General features: G+C 35.6%; 1 protein-coding gene and 1 long non-coding RNA gene across 3 annotated transcripts in view; both read right to left on the bottom strand.

Moving 5' to 3' along the window:
• Positions 1–18,995, bottom strand: part of LOC134652890 (facilitated trehalose transporter Tret1-like) — a 40,546-nt gene extending 21,551 nt beyond the window's left edge. Inside the window, exons 1-2 of one of the 2 annotated variants that reach the window (XM_063508083.1) lie at positions 18,738–18,995; positions 2,800–2,995 (exon numbers count right to left, since the gene is read on the bottom strand). In XM_063508083.1, the coding sequence (XP_063364153.1) occupies positions 2,800–2,995; positions 18,738–18,757 (216 nt within the window). In that variant the 5' untranslated portion in view covers positions 18,758–18,995. Of the gene's footprint in view, positions 1–2,799; positions 2,996–10,463; positions 10,605–18,737 lie in introns of those variants that run through there. The other variant, XM_063508082.1, reaches the window with a different exon arrangement.
• Positions 7,124–8,242, bottom strand: LOC134652591 (uncharacterized). Its single transcript, XR_010097199.1, has 2 exons — positions 8,074–8,242; positions 7,124–7,495 (listed from the first exon to the last, which is right to left on the bottom strand). It is a non-coding gene; the product is annotated as an uncharacterized LOC134652591 (long non-coding RNA).
• Positions 18,996–19,412: the final 417 nt, after the last annotated feature.

Below are 19,412 nucleotides of genomic sequence, written 5' to 3'. Positions count from 1 at the left end.
TGCCAAATTTTCTGACTTTGGAGCACTTTTGATTCAGTTCACGGAGAAAAGAACCTGCTGTATGAAATGTTAAGAGCCAACAGGAGTGGTCATTTCTCCATACAAACGTACTCGACTGTTTCCTCCGTAGGTTTTAAAGCTAGAGCAATGATTTTTTCAACACAGATTAATATTGTCAATATCTGTGTCGGACCGTTTTGCTTTTTTTGATATTTTTGTTTTTTAAGGCGCTAGAGCCCTTCAAAAATGGCCTAATTGACTATGCCGCAATGAGAGGCGTGCTATTCAAAACTGACATCAATTAGTCAAAAAAGCAAAACGGTCCGACACAGATAATGTCATAATCATTTAGATTTCCAAACTTGGTTGCGATTGGTTAAGTTTTGGTGGAGGAAACAGTCGAGTACGAAACCTCGATTTTTGATATTTTTACGCAGGATTTTTCGCCTTGTCCTTATCGCACTAGTTTTAGGAGCCGCTTCCGTTAGGGAGACGGGTATATTTACCTAAAATATTTAAATCTTAGCTCCTGTTGGCTCTTAAGAATGTGTATATAACGAGAGCAGAGCATAACAATCCCATTCACTTAAGGCAATGTCGCCGAGCCGATGTAGGGATTAACTGAAATGGACTGGGTATTAGGTTAGGTTGGGGTTTATATTAATAAAATAAAATAAATAAAAAATAATTAAAAAATTAAAAATAAACAAAAATAAAACCAAAATAAAATAACTTAATATAATATCTTTTTTAAAAAAAGGGAACCGCCTTCAAAAAACCAACCCACTGAAAAGTACAAAATAATTTTTATATGGCACCCCTTTACGTGTCCAGTCCCTATCCCACGGCGTAAAGCAATTTTTTGCCAAAAAGTAATTAATACCTAATAATAAGAAAATTAATAATCATCCGGGTAATTACTTACTTTTTGAAGTCGGTGCCAAACCAAAATTTTTGAGAACCGATATTTTATACAACGAAGAACGCTGCACTTACTTGCATTATAAATACATACTTAGTTTACTCATTAATTTAGTTCTTGTAGGTTAAGTACTACGTACTCGTATTGTTTTTCTGATTGGTAGTAAAGACTGTTTTTGTTGGTTTGGCACCGCCTTCAAAAACTAAGTAATTACCCGGATGATTATTAATTTTCTTATTATTAGGTATTAATTACTTTTTGGCAAAAAATTGCTTTACGCCGTGGGATAGGGACTGGACACGTAAAGGGGTGCCATATAAAAATTATTTTGTACTTTTCAGTGGGTTGGTTTTTTGAAGGCGGTTCCCTTTTTTTAAAAAAGATATTATATTAAGTTATTTTATTTTGGTTTTATTTTTGTTTATTTTTAATTTTTTAATTATTTTTTATTTATTTTATTTTATTTATTACTTTTTAGTGATAGGTAGGTACTTCATTTATTTTAGGTTTTGGGCTAAAATACTAGTTTGTTAGGCTCTCTATTTAGTCTACTAATGTTGGTGATGGCCTAGCATGGCCACCTACCGGGTCCAATGGGTTTTCAAACCATCCATGTACTGTACACTAAAACCTTCTCCAGAATGTAACAAACACTTTTCTGAAAACCGCATCCAAATCGGTTCAGCCAAACGCGAGATAATCACGAACAAACATACACACATACATACGTACATACATACGGGTCAAACTGAGAACGTCCTTTTTTTAAAGGCAGTTAGAAAAAAGTTCATCGACCCACCTAGTGGACCTCTGCAACATAGGCAAACGACGACAAGTCGGTTAACCAAAACAAAGTGTGCCTATGTTGCACCAAACCTAAGTTCCACAAGGTACAGCAAGGGTTTAGCATCAGCTCTATCTTGGGTACTGCTCTCCCAAGTGCTCATCAAGATGTGACAGATTACCAAAATAGCGTGGGCCTATGTTGCACCAAACCTGAGTTCCACTAGGTACAGCAAGGGTTCAGCATCAGCTCCATCTTGGGTACTGCTCTCCCAAGTGCTCATCAAGATGTGATGGATGGCCAAAATAGCGTTGGCCTATGTTGCACCAAACCTGAGTTCCACTAAGTACAGCAAGGGTTCAGCATCAGTTCTATCTTGGGTACTGCTCCCCCAAGTGCTCATCAAGATGTGACGGATGACCAAAATAGCGTGGGCCTATGTTGCACCAAACTTGAGTTCCACTAGGTACAGCCAGGGTGAACCCTGCCAGCCAGGGTGGTTTTGTGCATCAGCTCTATCTTGGGTACTGCTCTCCCAAGTGCTCATCAAAATGTGACGGATAGCCAAAATAGTGTTGGCCTATGTTGCACCAAACCTGAGTTCCACTAGGTACAGCCAGGGTTCAGCATCAGCTCTATCTTGGATACTGCTCTCCCAAGTGCTCATCAAGATGAGACGGATGACCAAAACAGCGTGGGCCTATGTTGCACCAAACCTGAGTTCCACTAGGTACATCCCGAGTTCCACTAGGTACATCCAGGGTTCAGCATCAGCCCTATCTTGGGTACTGCTCTTCCAAGTGCTCATCAAGGCGTGTCGGATGACCAAAACAGCGTGAGCCTATGTTGCACCAAACCTGAGTTCCACTAGGTACAGCCAGGGTTCAGCATCAGCTCAGATCTATGTATACTAAAACCTTCTCCAGAATGTAAGAAACACTTTTCTGAAAACCGCATCAAAATCGGTTCAGCCAAACGCGAGATAATCGCGAACAAATATACATACATACATACATACATACATACATACGGGTCAAACTGAGAACCTCCTTTTTTTTTGAAGGCGGTTAAAAAGAACCAAATCAACCCTCACCTGGTTAAAGACTCCTCGATACGAAGAGAACGTTTCCCCCTTAACATATGGCGGGAGGGTGGCGGTGGAGCTGATGCTGCGCAAGAAGCTCTGCAGAGCCTCGTACTCTTCAGATTTCTCCGCCTCCTGGGTTTCTTTGGTCTTTGTGATTTTTGGCTTCTTAGCGGCGCCGAGCATGGCCTCATGAGCGCCATCGCTGTAAAAATATATAATTAACTAGAGTAGAGGTAGGTACATTTTATTCGCACTCAAGAACTTAATCATTATCATTACATAGTATAGTATATAACAAAGTCGCTTCCCGCTGTCTGTCTGTCTGTATGTATGCTTAGATCTTTAAAACTACGCAACGGATTTTGATTGACGGTTTTTTTAAATAGATAGAGTGATTCAAGAGGAAGGTTTATGTACAATTTGTTAACCCGTGCGAAGACGGGGCGGGTCGCTAGTAGGAAGAATAAAGAATAGTTATATCCAACAAATCTTATTAAAAAAACAAATTCGCAAAAGTACCGAAAAACGTTTCGTAGTTCGTGACGCCATTACATTTTTAATTATGTTGTACGCCTTTGGGACTAGTTATCGCCACGCATATTCATGTCTGAAAATGGTCGTCGCATTATGAACGAAATTGGCGAATAAACACAAAGAGTAGAGAAAAGAAACGTCAGTGCATTTACATAAAGTATCTATATACTTGGAAGAGTAAGGAGTAAGGTGTTTGCCATGTGTTTACCTACTGTGCACTTTTATATAACAAGGTAAGTATTATAGGATTTATAGGTAATTATGCAAAAAACAAGGTAGCCTACATATTTCAGAACACTCAGTTCATTTTTTGAGCAACCCGTATAATTTCAATATTATTAAAATGTGTGCAGGGGTGCTAAGCTGATAGTATTGCTGACTGTACATAAATATTGAACAACCGTGGCTGCTGGAGTGAAATTACATAATACACTGATACGCAAATGACATCACTGCGAACGCCCGTCTATTTGGAATGTCCATGAAAAAGTGATCTGACTGACATATATATGGATCAGTATTGTATATCCATCCAATAGGTACATTTAAATCTATAGAAATACGTAGAATACTTAGCTCAGCTCAGATTAGATAGCTCGATCTGTAATTAGTTATCTCAGTGACTAATTTTCATTTGCCACTACCACATGCTCGTATTCAGGTAGTAATAGTTATAATCGTATTTACTGGTTATTACTAGTTACCCCTGTCTGTGATTTATTATAGCGGAATTAATGTTAAGTAAATAAGTTTTTGAAGTGAAAACTTCTTTAGCGGCGCTGGGCACTTTTTGAGGTGGGGAAAAAATGATAAACTCGAGACAGCGTAAGGAGATCACGTGACCGTAAGGTAGGGTTGCCATAAGTGTGGGGACTCAGACCGGGACATTTAAAGAAAACCGGCTAACTGCGAGTCGGACTCGCGTTGCAAGGGTTCCGTACATTACACAATTTTTTAACAATGTATTTTTTCATGTGAAACGTGAGTGAAATGTCTATAATTAAGTCCGACTCACGCTTGACTGCACATTTCTAATAGGTTTTCTTGTCATCGATAGGTAAACAACTATTTTGTTTTTTTTTTTCAAAATTTCAGCACAGTAGTTTCGGAAATAAATTTTCCATGTGTTTAAATGATTAGTCAAGCTATCGTGTAGATTCAGGGGATTCAGGGTCAACCAGCAAAAAACGCGAGCGCAGCGAGCGCGAAATTTTTTGTGACAAAATTGTGAAAGCGTTAAAAAGGCCGGGCCGGGCCCAAAAATCCGAAGTTCCCCAGTAAGGCGAGCTTTCATGCGAGGTCGAAGCCGTGCTTCAGGATAAGCTCAGCTAGAGCATAGACTCCAACCAATGTCCATTGTATTAAAAAGCGAAACCGCAGGCCGAGCTTGGCGCAGCGAGGTCAAAGGCTAAGCTTAGGGTTTGCACGATGGATCCGAAATGTATGGGAAGATCCGCGGATCCGGATCCAGATCCGGATAATGTCATACATTTCGGATCCGGATTGCAAACCCTAGCTAAGCTGAAGAAGAGGAGACTTGGAAGACAAACCAAAAATTTAGGTAAAAAGTGAGGCTGAAGGTCGAGCTCAGAAATCTCCACATTACTTAATAAGCCCGAAGCGTACTTATAACCAGCGCGGTGAGCTTTCATGCGAGACAAATGCCAAGCTTCTGAAACAAATTATTATATTTGTTAAAAATTAAGCGACGCTGAAGGTCGAGCTGTAAGAAAGCAGCGCTCTAACACGAACCAATCGTCAAATGTTACTCAACAATAATGTGTCATATGTATATTGTACAAGAGTTACTCGGAGGGCCGAAGTTCCATTGATGAGGTTTTAAGCCCTTGGGAGCCTGAAGTTCGAGCTCTACATTACAGACCTTAAAAGCTATAAAATAACATAATTTACATAATCATCTAATGATTGTGTGTCTGAGAAACTGATATTGGACATTAGGTAAAAGTAGGTACCATAAATCATTTTCTTTTTTTAATTTTGGCCATATGAAACATAGAAATGTAGGTATATTATTATTTACCAAATCCAGTCTCCTACTAAATAAGTAAGTATGATTTTTAAACCGGGACAATTTTCTTATCGGCCGGGACGCCGGGACACCGTGCTTCAAACCGGGACATGTCCCGGCGTACCGGGACGTATGGCAACCCTACCGTAAGGCGATCACGTGGTCGTAAGGTTTAGATGGCCACTCATTTAGATGGCATTTAAATCAATAAAGAAATACTCAATGACATAATTCAATAGAGCTACATCTTGATTAAATCGATAATAAAAGTGAACTCTAGTACTGGTGAATAAAACTCAAAATATCATGAATATATTTAGATGCGAGGTCTGCAAGGTAACTTTACAATTTCTATTCGAATTTTAAACAATTAACGCTACAAATTTGAATTTCGAATTTTAAACAAGCTCACCAGCAACCAGCGACCAGCAATTTCGGAACTAATGTTTTTCATTAGAAAGAAGGATGGATCAATTATACATAAAGTCTGTTTTTTATTCGGTAGACTAAAATTACATTTCATAGTATGAAATGACACATGATGTTCATAGTATGAAATGTCATTTTAGTCTACCGAATAAAAAAATAGACTTTAGTGCTGCAGACATTTTGGACTAGTCATTGAGTTTTCACTTCTGTCGGCACTCCCGGAGTGCAACCCGTTGTTTTTTTTATTCAAAGCAAGCTGTGAGCAGTGCAAAGCTTTTCCCTTGTGTCTGGAGCAGTGTGAGTGCGGAGCAGACAGTGCGGTGTGTAGCTGAAGTGTGTAGATGATGCTTTCTTGTTTCACAAACAACTACTTACGTAGGTAGGTACTTACCTACGTAAAATTTATTTTGACGTAGAGTAGTTTGGCAGATTTCACCACATTTCAATTTGGCATACATAGACTAATAAATATCTACGTGTCTTGGCAGTTGGTAACGTTTTATAGTCTAAATATACCGAACGCATTATTTTATTGTTTAGTTTAGAAAGTAAATGCTTTCTTAGTCATGTTCGATTGATTGTATCTAATACATTGCGCTTTTTTGGTAATCATGTCTTACATGTCTACGGTAGGCGTATGTAAGAAAACATACATGCCGAGAACAATACTAGGTTGTTATAAATAGTTTAAATGAAAAAACACGGTTGACGTTCATACATTGGCATATGTATATTAGTTAGGGAGGCGAGGTAGCTAAATGGCGTAATTCAACGGCGCCGTCGAGACCTATCAATATCGAAAGATAAAATAATTTCGAAAAGAAAAGCTCGTATGGCAAAAACCATTTTAGCGGTGGGTTTGGCGTGTACGGTTTTTCAAAAATGTTAAAAAAAAACAGTTACTTGGGCATTCTCGAGCGCGTCAGATATTCATACTACGTATGCCCCGAGTGCCTCTGATAACAACGGTATACTAATCTGCCGGTTTGCGTGGTGGGGGTAGGCATATAAAGTAGTCAAAAATGCAAAAAAAAAAAATTTACTCGAGCGCGTCAGATTTTCGGAAGGGGTGTTAAGTAGGCCCCAAGGAAGCTTCCTTTAAAAAAACTGACGATTTCGGCGTGACGATAAGTTACGATGAATTTTTGAAAATGCAAAAAAAAAAAGTTTTTTTGAAATACTCGAGCGCGTCAGATTTTCATAGGGGAGGTTTATCTCGGTATCCTGAAAGCATATTTTTTTTAATCTGACAAAAATGTTGGTGGGTTCTCTTAATCTGACCGAAAAAGGTTTTTTGGTTCAAAAAATTCCGTGGCCGCGCTTTTTATTTGGACAAAAATGTAAAGAGACCTTTTTTTGTGTAAAATAAAATTACCTTTTTTGTTTATTTAAACTTTTTTTTTGTAAAATGTATCGTTCGCGACTTATATGCCGCAACGCGTTCTTAGGAAGACGAAATGGCTCCTCCACACTTCCGGTCATGCGGAAACCGGCAGATTTTGTATTTTTAGCAAGTTTTAGATTATATTTTTCAAAATAAAAAATAAAAAAATCGCGCTCGAGAATGCCGGATTAAAGTTTTTTTTTTACAAGTTCGCGACCCTATAACTCGGCGGCGTCAAGGACTTATCGTCAGATTAGTTAAATTTAGTCTTTAAACACTAAAATCAACCCCCAATATCTTAATCTGACGCGCTCGAGTATTTCAGACTATCCATTTTTAGGGTTCCGTAGCCAAATGGCAAAAAACGGAACCCTTATAGATTCGTCATGTCTGTCTGTCTGTCTGTCCGTCTGTCCGTCTGTCTGTCCGTCCGTATGTCACAGCCACTTTTCTCCGAAACTATAAGAACTATACTGTTGAAACTTGGTAAGTAGATGTATTCTGTGAACCGCATTAAGATTTTCACACAAAAATAGAAAAAAAACAATAAATTTTTGGGGTTCCCCATACTTTGAACTGAAACTCAAAAATTTTTTTTTCATCAAACCCATACGTGTGGGATATCTATGGATAGGTCTTCAAAAATGATATTGAGATTTCTAATATCATTTTTTTCTAAACTGAATAGTTTACGCGAGAGACACTTCCAAAGTGGTAAAATGTGTGTCCCCCCCCCTGTAACTTCTAAAATAAGAGAATGATAAAACTAAAAAAAATATATGATGTACATTACCATGTAAACTTCCACCGAAAATTAGTTTGAACGAGATCTAGTAAGTAGTTTTTTTTATACGTCATAAATCGCCTAAATACGGAACCCTTCATGGGCGAGTCCGACTCGCACTTGGCCGCTTTTTTTTACTAATCTGATCGTCTATCCTAGGCGCGCGTCACTACATATAGAGCTAAATACTTTACAAGGTTGTTCTATTAGGTCTAAGGTATCTCTCATATCTTAAACTGCCACGCTCGAGTATTGCCGAAAATTCCCCTATTCGCCTCCCTAACTATATGTAGTAAGTATATAATGTTACCGGGGTTAGGCCGTTTTCTCATAATCAAAGTTCAGACAAAAAGTTCAACCTTTTCAATAAACCTTTTTTCCTTAACCATTCGACAAGTAACGAGGTTCGTGACAGAAATAAATTAAAAGTGGAAAAATTCACTGTCTTGGGTGGGACTTGAAATTTTCGCTGTAATGGGTACGGTCTTGGTAGCTCAGATGGCAGAGCATCCCATCCGAAACACTGCATTTTTCCTCTTATAATTTATTTCTAAGCTTAATAGCATCCTTCGCAGACGTTTCTGCCTGATACAAAATTAATTTCGTGACAGGAATAGAATACCTAAGCCAGCTGAATTGCGAATTTACATTTTTTGGTGGCCGGATAAAAACAGGCCACCGATGTCAACTTGAATCTCGACCGTGAGTTAGCTGACCTCCAGGTTACGCAAAGTTGTGCAATGCCGCGATAAAAAATCTTCTAAGTTATTTTATTAGTAGTTTGTCAAAATAAGTTAAAACTGTATGGGTGTACACCCTATACTCACGCAAAATCGTTAAAAACTGCCCATTTTTAGACAGAAAACGTTGGATGCTGACGGTGAATGTTTACAGCTTTTCGTGTTTCGTCTTTTAATAATTTTAATTGATTATCGTAGGTAACTTTCAACGAAATAATGTTAAGTTTTATAAATGACGATGTGGGTAAGCTGGGTGGGTGGGTCTCTACTCGTATACTTCATATAATTTTTGTGGTACGAGTAGTTTTGAAGGCATGAGGCATGAGGGAATGAATGTAAATTATAATAAATAATGTACTTATTTTTGGCTATTTTATAACTTATTGTCATATTATATTTGTGACAGAACTCTTAAGCAGTGTTGGGCGTAATTAATTACTTGTGTAATTTAATTACTAATTGAATTACATGTTATTCAATTTTTTGTAATTTAATTACATGGAAATTTGATTACATGTAATTCAGTTTGCTGTGTAATCTGTAATTGCGATTACATTAATTTGTAATTTAATTATTCGATTACTTTTCGTTAACCTTTTTATTCATTTGCAAAGATGAACAAATTTACTTGGAGTAATTATAAAGAAAAACTTTTTGAAATCCACTCCTACCTGGATATTTGTTGTGCACAAATTACGCGAGGTATTTTCGGCTACTTTGAGACTTTGTTATTTTTCTATTTTCGTTAAATAGACTTACTATTTTAAAGTGCGGAGTGAAGGTTTACTTATGCTTAACGAAACCAAAAAAAGTATCTACTCATGTGGTAGGTAGGTGTTTTTTCTTAGTTTCGTTCACTGTTAGAAAAATACACGTTAGGTCTCTTTATAAAAAAATGCTTGGATTTCTCATTACATTATTTTCCCTTGTACAAATTCTTTCATGAATACTCATTTGCATTTTTTTAAATATAAAAACATTGTCAATAATGCACTATTGACAAATTTAAAGTCATCTGATTTTGGAAATAAAGATGATTGAAAATTTGCATTCAATAAAAGTAAGTAATTGTAATTGAGAAAAGTAATTAATTTAAAATTTTAATTAATAATTACATTTTGTAATTGTAATCGTTAATCGAATGCGCGATTACTTTCTACATGTAATGGAAATTATTTGTTGAAATTACAATTTGTAATTGCAATTGTTAATTTATAATTTGATTACTTTTTACCCAACACTGCTCTTAAGTCTAAGCCCGCAGTTACATAAGTGTGAGAGTGGCGAGACGACAAATCCGTTTTTTTTGCGTTCACACATTGCGATCGCTATTTTCCTCGTTAGCCTGCTCACGATTCGCAGAACGGTGTAAAAAATTGGAAACGTAACTGGTTTTAGTCTAGCCTAGGCTTTTAGCTTTGCCCGACTACCGGAGGCTTACAGAATAAAGGGAAAATAAATTCATAATATAATTTTTGCATTTAGCATGTATGTATTGTCAATATATGTAGGTATGTTTATGTGGCGTGTTCCACCGGACTTCACCGGAGCGTCAATACTACCTACTGATTATATTTTTGGTTATATACCTAAACTTTTTTAATCGACATTGAATGAGGATTTTTGAGTCAATATCCCGTAGTCGGGAAAGTTTTTCAATCGTTTCTCTTGTTGTTATATAAAGTTGATAACAAGTTAAACTCAAGAGAGTGCACATTATCACAGGAGATAAGTTACAGTTGTTATACGTGACGTGACCCTTTTACTTACCTCTGATGCCTAACAATCTTAAGCCGGCTCCGAAAGTATACAGAGAAACCACAACACGATAAAACCATTATTCACAATATTTGATTAAATTAAAGGCGTATATTGAAAAGATTATTCACAATATTATATTAAAGGCGTATATTTAAAGGGTCCTAGCACAATACAATATCCTGGCACTCCCTCGTATTGACTGCATGTTGGTGCGAGTCAGTTGACCTCACGGCCCTGCTCTGATTGTTTTCTTTGATTAGGGACTTGACACTAAATTTGATAATTATGCAACTGTGTATGTGTAATTGTAATTATGTAGACGCAATACCGCATGTTACCTATACAATAACATATACATACATAGGGCAAACTAAAATTCATAGAAAAGACCACTTAGAGATCAAATAATAAAAAAACATATCCTAGTAACTGCTAGCTTTTTGAAACTTGACCTTGCGATCTTATCGATATTATAGTATTTTATGCAATCGTTGTTTAAGAGAGGTCAAAAAAGGCGAGTGGCGTGAGTAACAATTTGAGGCGACGCCGAAAATTGTTAATAAAGACACCACGAGTATTTTTTGACTCAGTTAAACAACGTTGCATACAATACTTTTTCTACGACGAAGCACTTACTTTGAAATAAAATTGTAAAAACAAATATTTTTCATTCAAGTTGTAGCAAAGAATGGAGGGTACGGGCGGGAAAAGAATGAATGAAATAAAAAACATGTATATGGTTCACTCATCTGTCAGAGATGACAGTTAAAATTAAGAATAAGAATAAGAATAAGAAATGTTTATTAGCACAAATAATAATTAATAACACAAGATAAAATAACACAAAACTAAGATTCAATTACATAAATATTTGTGCCAAAAGGTCCCCACTCAGCTTTTTGTCACGTTGTGTATCCTAGGACACAACGTGACACAATTAGGTTGGCAACAATGTATTTTATACAATATTTTTTAAGTGGTGATTACACGAACAATAAATTTGCACATAATAATATTAATATTATATAACTAATAAAAATGTACTCGTCAAGATAATTAACTCTTACTTCTTAGTATAAGTAATGTTAACTCATGTAAGTGAATTGTAATATTCTTATGAGTAATAAAAATTCTTTAAACCTAAGTATCGTAAAAGTGCCAAAAAGATACTGCGTGTATGCACAAATACTTTTTTGGGGAATAGACTAAAGACTTGTCTTGATAACTATAAGATAGGGGTTTAAAGGTGTGTGCACGACCCTTTCAATGACAAATAAAAGTACGGGAGTAGAAAAATAATCTAATGTCTGCTTTGTTTTCTGCATGGGACACAGTTTATGAAACGGTTAAAGCATCATCATCATCTTCCTCGCGTTGTCCCGGCATTTTGCCACGGCTCATGGGAGCTTTTCGAAATTGGTTTATTAGGGTTAGATATGAGGATATTAGGTATAATTTAAGGCATATTTTACAAAAAAATGTTGAAATGTATTGTATCTGGAGAAGCCCAAACTTGGTACCTATGTTTTGAAAATTATTTTTATTATTATAAAAAAAAATATACTGAAATGTAATGATGTGATATATTTTTAGAATCTGCTCAGAAAGCCCTTTCGTTTAATACTACACACGATAGGAAACATTTATATTTATTCCATACAAAAAAAAGACGTCTTTTTTTTTTGGTGCTTCGAGTCAAATTGATTCAAATGGCCTAAAGATCAATCGTACCGATTTTCATACCTTTACCACCATTTGCAGCATTTTACTGCATTCCGCGGTGTTATGTACCTACCGCTATCACTAATACCAGGCCTATGGAACTCTCCGCGCGAGCTCGGATTTATTTTATACCTACGATTCTGTTCCCGTTCACGGTAGAAAAGCAAGCCAGTTGGTTGCCACACGCGCTCACGCACGCACGTTACCGCGCGCCGCACTGACAATTTTTACGATAGTTACAAGCTACGTAGGTACTATTGAATTACTTTAATTAAACATGTAGTGTTTATTACGACAAATGTACCTATAATACGCTTCAACATATTATAGTTAGATATCTATTTGAAATAGGTAGCTAACTTGGTAAATGATCATTTTATCGACAGTATGATCTTAATTTTACACCGGAAAATAGGTTCTCATTTATGCTCTGGTTTCTTATAATGAATTACCTGTAATCATGGGTTCTCTATTACTTTTCTTTAATGTGTATCATTAATCTATATCTGGTTTTAAATTACACGAAGTTTTAAAACGAATTCTTGCTGGGTTCATTGCGTGGTTTATAAAACGGCGTAAACACTGCGGTCACTGCAGGGACATATGACCTTTTAAAATGAATATTTCGCAAACACTAACCTAACCTAACGCATAAACGGAATATTTTAAATTATTGCAACTTAACTTGCTTAAATGTAGTTATTTAACGCTATGCTGTTATATACTTTATGGCAAGTTCTAATGTTAGTTTGATCAATCGAATTAGAGACTGGTCTTCACACGTATTAAAATTTCTAAGTGTCGCGTCGGCAACCCTAGGGTTCTGCCGGTGCGCGCGTTGCGGGGAGCGGCGGGCTGAAGGTCACTCCATTGTATATTTTTGTGTAGGTATTAAAACGGTAGGTATTTGCGTTTTCTTTGAGAGATAAGTATCTGTTCGTAAGAACTATTATATAATCTGTGCTAATACTTAACAGATCAAGTGGGGCATCATTTGAAAGAGCTCAAATTGAACGTTCCAAGTCAATTTTTTATTTATTCTTCATAGAAAAAAAATGATTTATGAAGGAAAATGTGACAAAAATACCATCCCCCTCCCCCCCCCCCCTATCTCCAAAATTTACCAACATAAAATGATTACCTAACATTAACAATATCATACATATAATAAAAAAATATAATCACACCTCTGTCTTGATAACTTTAAATTTAAATTAAATTAAATTAAATTTATTTAAGACCAACAAAGGATCAATTTCGTTAGTGACACATTTAATCTTACAACTAATGTTAGTAGATACACACACACAAACTTATTAACTAACTACATTAATCATTATATTTACATATTTATCTAAACTTTATTGCACAATAAATAAATACACAAAAATAATGTACAAATGGCGGACTTAATGCCTAATGGCATTCTCCACAGTCAACCATCGGGCCAAACAGAGACATGTAAAATTGGTGCAAGGAGAAAAAAGGAATTAACTTATTTACTTTTTTTTATTATCAAAAAACATTTTCCAATTATGAGACCTGTGTGTTACTTTTTTGTTTAATTATGTCTTTATTCAAATTCTTAAGTCTTAATAACAAAACACACTTTAAGTTGCCAGTAACTTGCGCTAACACAACTTGTTTGTTACACAAGTAATTCGTCTTAATTCGTGGTTTTTAATTAGGTACATTTTTCCAATTTAATTTGAAATTTAACCTCCTGTGCGGGTGTTTATTATACTTGAAATTTCTATGATATACACCTACTTTCAAATAAAATATTTTTTTTATTGGTTCACATGGTAAAAAAATATAATTAAAAATCAACATAACATACAGTATACAGGTCGCGCAAATTAGTTAGCCAATTTAGGCTAGGATATAATTCAGGCGAAGAGGCTGTCAAATCAAAAATAAGATATGTGTTTTCGTTTCATTGGTTAAACCAGTGTACATATTATGTAATGCAAGCACTGCTAGTGCTTGGTATGCCTATTGTGAAAGTACCTATTAAAATTTAACAATCGTTTTGTTATTTATTTCGTTTGTTAAATAACCATGTTCCAAATAAATATATAGCTATTAAAATTCATGTTTAGCTTAATTTGTATTATAGTGTAATCTCCGATATTTCGTTTATCTAATACCTTTAAACGAGCAATTCTTGTTTATATATATATATATTATACCAATTAGGTGGCAAACAAGCATACGGGCCGCCTGATGGTAAGCAGTCACCGTAACCTATGGACGCCTGCAACTCCAGAGGTGTTACATGCGCGTTGCCGACCTTTTTTTAAAAACCTGTACACTCCTTTTTTGAAGAACCCCATACCGTAGACCCTCGGGAAAACCTCGGGATATTTCGGGGATCTCGGAAACGGCTCTAACGATTTCGATGAAATTTACTATATGGGGGTTTTCGGGGGCGAGAAATCGATCTAGCTAGGTCTTATCTCTGGGAAAACGCGCATTTTCGAGTTTCTATATGTTTTCCGAGCGAAGCTCGGTCACCCAGATATTATTTTCTAATTGTAGGTTTTGTAGGGTTTGTACTAAAAAAAACATCTGCAACATGCTCGTTAGGTTACTTGTGAATTAGCAAATTGTTTACCAAATAAGAAACATCTGACTGGCTTTGACATTGTGTGTAGTGTAGGTGAGGGTGGGGAGGGTCGATCCCTAGGGGACAATTGGTAAACTTCATTTTTAATCAAACCAAACGAGATACATTTTTTTGCACTGGTAACACTCATTCATTCGTTCCTAACTTCACGTTCTGTCATGGCACTGTATCGGAAAAGTCAGTGGTTCAAAAATGGCGGACGGTGAAAGATTTTCTGCGTACTATATTAAACTTTCGGTAAGCTTTAACTGGATTTATTTTATAATATGAGATGGAAATGATGTTAGTGAGTGTGCTTATTTTATTTGTTGTTTATTGAAGTGATGATTAACTTGGATTACATTGATATACGCGAACACACGTTTCGAGAACGGCACGTTTTATAATCTTACTATGTATGGGGAGACTTTGTCTTTTTCTTCAGGGGAGATATGATTCCGGGATCATGTCACCCCCAAAGCGATCAAGTATATACATTGTAATAAAGGGTATAGCCGGGTAAGCATGGCCAAACTGCCCTTAGCGAAAAAAACAATTTCCTTTTACTGGATTATTAACCTATGTATATGTAGTGCTTTCACCAAATATTAAGCCTCAAATGCTTCAGATTAAAAAAAAAAATGCAAAAAAAGAAAAATCATTTTTATTTTATTACAGCCAAAGTACTAATCCGATTTCTTTGTAATTTGGGTATGTTGTATATACAATTAAGGTCGCTTTCTGAAAAAAATAATATTGAATTATCTCTTAAAATAATAGTAAAAAATTTAGATGAAAATTTTCAGAAAAATAAAAAAAATACATGCGAGATAGCGACAGTTATCAAATTTACATATTTCATGTAGAATTTAATAATGTTTAACATATATTTTTTTCAAAAATTAAAATCGGGATTAACAGTGTTAAAAACTCGAATTTGTAACATCCCATAATACCTTCTCTTCATACAAAATAACTTGTACGTTATACTAGAAAGTTATATTCCCAACGCAATTTGAATTTAGAACGCGACTTATTTCGCTGAGCGCGGACCTTAAACTCCGTGGCTGTATGCGGCTAGGGCGAACGGCATTCAGAGATTTAAAAAGCGGCCAAGTGCGAGTCGGACTCGCCCATGAAGGATTCCGTATTTAGGCGATTTATGACGTATAAAAAAAACTACTTACTAGATCTCGTTCAAACCAATTTTCGGTGGAAGTTTACATGGTAATGTACATCATATATTTTTTTTAGTTTTATCATTCTCTTATTTTAGAAGTTACAGGGGGGGGGGGACACATTTTACCACTTTGGAAGTGTCTCTCGCGCAAACTATTCAGTTTAGAAAAAATGATATTAGAAACCTCAATATCATTTTTGAAGACCTATCCATAGATACCCCACACGTATGGGTTTGATGAAAAAAACATTTTTGAGTTTCAGTTCGAAGTATGGGGAACCCCAAAAATTTATTGTTTTTTTTTTTCTATTTTTGTGTGAAAATCTTAATGCGGTTCACAGAATACATCTACTTACCAAGTTTCAACAGTATAGTTCTTATAGTTTCGGAGAAAAGTGGCTGTGACATACGGACGGACAGACAGACGGACAGACAGACAGACATGACGAATCTATAAGGGTTCCGTTTTTTGCCATTTGGCTACGGAACCCTAAAAAAAGCGCGGGAACAGGAAAATAGGCACGAATTTTATACAGAGCGTTAATGATTGAAAAATGTCTGTTCCTTTGATGAATAAAATACGTCACATTCTAAATTCAAATTCGTAAAGACTGCGTTCACAATATACTTCATTCGTTTATGACTACTTAGCTTTGCTTGTATGAAGAGAGAGTATTATGGGATGTTACAAATTCGAGTTTTTCACACTGTTAATCCCGATTTTAATTTTTGAAAAAAATATATGTTAAATATTATTAAATTCTACATAAAATATGTAAATTTGGTAACTGTCGCTATCTCGCATGTATTTTTTTTATTTTTCTGAAAATTTTCATCTCAATTTTTTACTATTATTTTAAGAGATAATTCAATATTATTTTTTTCAGAAAGCGACCTTAATTGTATATACAACATACCCAAATTACAAAGAAATAGGATTAGTACTTTGGCTGTAATAAAATAAAAATGATTTTTCTTTTTTTGCATTTTTTTTTAAACCTGAAGCATTTCAGGCTTAATTAATTTGGTGAAAGCACTACATATACATAGGTTAATAATCCAGTAAAAGGAAATTGTTTTTTTCGCTAAGGGCAGTTTGGCCATGCTTACCCGGCTATACCCTTTACTTACAAAATGATTCATAGAGCTATCATAAATATTTTCTTTAGTAAATCATGCCGCAAAAGTACGACCAGAGAAACACTGATTTAAACTTTCAAGGTTTTTGACTGAATATTGTTTATTAAAACGGGATTTAATGGCGTATAATTCAGTTTTTAATTATACAACCTACTCCGAACTCCGAAAACGGAATTATCCCTGTGGCCTTTGAAAAGACTAACTAAAGTTGACATCAACATTTTACGAACTACCCGCACTTGGTCTTGTTTATCAAGTTAAACGTTTTACACACAGGGGATGTTACTCGGTCGACAAACAACACTTATAACGATATTTGGTTTTCAACCGGCGATATTTGTTTTTATGGATGAAATGCTATTTCAATGGCTTTCCGACCTTATGTACTATAGAACCGACGGTCCATAGAAAGGATTTTAGGATTATGCAGCTCAAACACCGTCCTCGAAACGTGAACAGTAAATTTCTAAAATTATTTATTATAGTAAACAATAACGACCAGAGATAGGTAAAAAAATTAAAATTGCTGTAGGTATCTGACGCTAAAAAATACCTTCATAATAACTTTAAAAAATTTAGCTTGTTACAAGAAATGTTATGTTAATAACTTAGATTTTTGTTTTTTTTTTTAACTTATTTTTGGTTCAAAAATTGATTCCCTATTTTATGTTGTTTTATGGATAATACGATTACATTGTTTTTTAAAAGTATAAGATTATGGATTAATATGTGTTAGATATCTTCATATATTAATTTTCTGTAGATAAAGTGAATAAATTAATGTAGATACTACCCTCGAAATATGACATTGCCGCTTAAAATCTTTTTACCAAGTGTCCCCAAATCTGGAAGACTTGATCCCTTCGGCTTAGACATCTGATTACCGGAAATACAACTTCAAAGCATGGAAGATGCAATTTAAATATGTTTGCTGTGTATTTTACAAATTATAGATGCATTGCTAATAGTGATCCTAGTTATATAATCAATGAGAATCTGGTATGGGGAGACATGGTAAAAATCTGTTTACCATGTGTCCAAAGAACCAGGGTCACTTGATCCCCCTAGGATCAAGGCTCCCGACCAGGCGTAAACAAGTCTCCCTTACATAGGGGACACATGGTAAAAGTCAACAGTATGGGTTTTCATTAAATAATGGTCTAATTTATTGCACAAATCTGTTCTAATTCAAACTATTAATGAAGAGATAAATTCTGAATCGTATGGTCTATAAAGTTTTTCAATACTACAAATAGTTAAGAAAATGTATGCTAAAAACAAAAGGGGTGATCAACCCTCCCCAGTTTCCCCTACCTACCCACGTGTGTGCTGACAGATGATGATCTTTGATCAGTATGAAGTTGGTTAAACAAACTGCCAATCGAACGCAATTTAGTGTGTCAAGTTCAACAGTATGTACAGATTTTTATTCTATTCATAAATATACTTAATACCGAGTGACCACGACCTAGGCCAAATTTTTTATTTATAAGTTTTTATTTTTTAAGTGTTATTAAGTTTTTCAATATAAAATTAAATAAATATAACTTAATGCGAATGTATTTCTTTACTGTCACAATTCTTCAGGAAAAGATAATGTCTTTTATAATTTTCCCAATTCAAATCAACTTACCGGAGCTTTTTATCCTTCATTTCGGCGTTCTAATACGGAATGTAAAAAAGGGCATCAACTTTGACAAGCGTTCCAAAAACTGTTTACCAACTTTCACTAGCCGCTTTTCATTTTTAAGTGTAAACCATGCGTATTGCCAGTGACGAAAACAATATTATCGCGATTTACACAGAGATTGGTGACTGGACGCGATCGATATGACGGGTAGGTCGCGGCGCGTCCGTCGCGGCTACTATGGAGCGCTTACTGGCATACTGGCTGTAGTGGCTGTCGATGCGATGCGATACCACACTTGGGGTGTTACTCCCATCGTCAGCTAAGCGTAGGCGATCAAATGCTTCGACATCCAGTATAATACGCTTACCCAATTACGCATAGCTGTTACGGCTTTCGGGGTCACAGATAAATTGACTTCCCTGAATATTCAATTCACTTGAGGTTGGCAAGCAACGAATAACTCAGGCACCACGGCTGATGTGTTGTGACGTCACCCGACGGCCATTGCTAATCAATGGGCCCGCGAAATACGCTGACCTTGAACTGTCAAGATAAAATTATAAACTTAGATCAACAGTTATACAGTATATTTTAAATTTACACTTTGTACGATGTACAAAGTGCAAATGTAGTATGTACGTACTTATGCAAATGGTCTCCAATCGCGGTGCGACAGTT

The sequence above is a fragment of the Cydia amplana genome, chromosome 12 (assembly GCF_948474715.1).
Source record: "Cydia amplana chromosome 12, ilCydAmpl1.1, whole genome shotgun sequence".
Classification (NCBI taxonomy): Eukaryota; Metazoa; Arthropoda; class Insecta; order Lepidoptera; family Tortricidae; genus Cydia; species Cydia amplana.
This window is presented reverse-complemented; position numbering and strand designations above follow the sequence as displayed.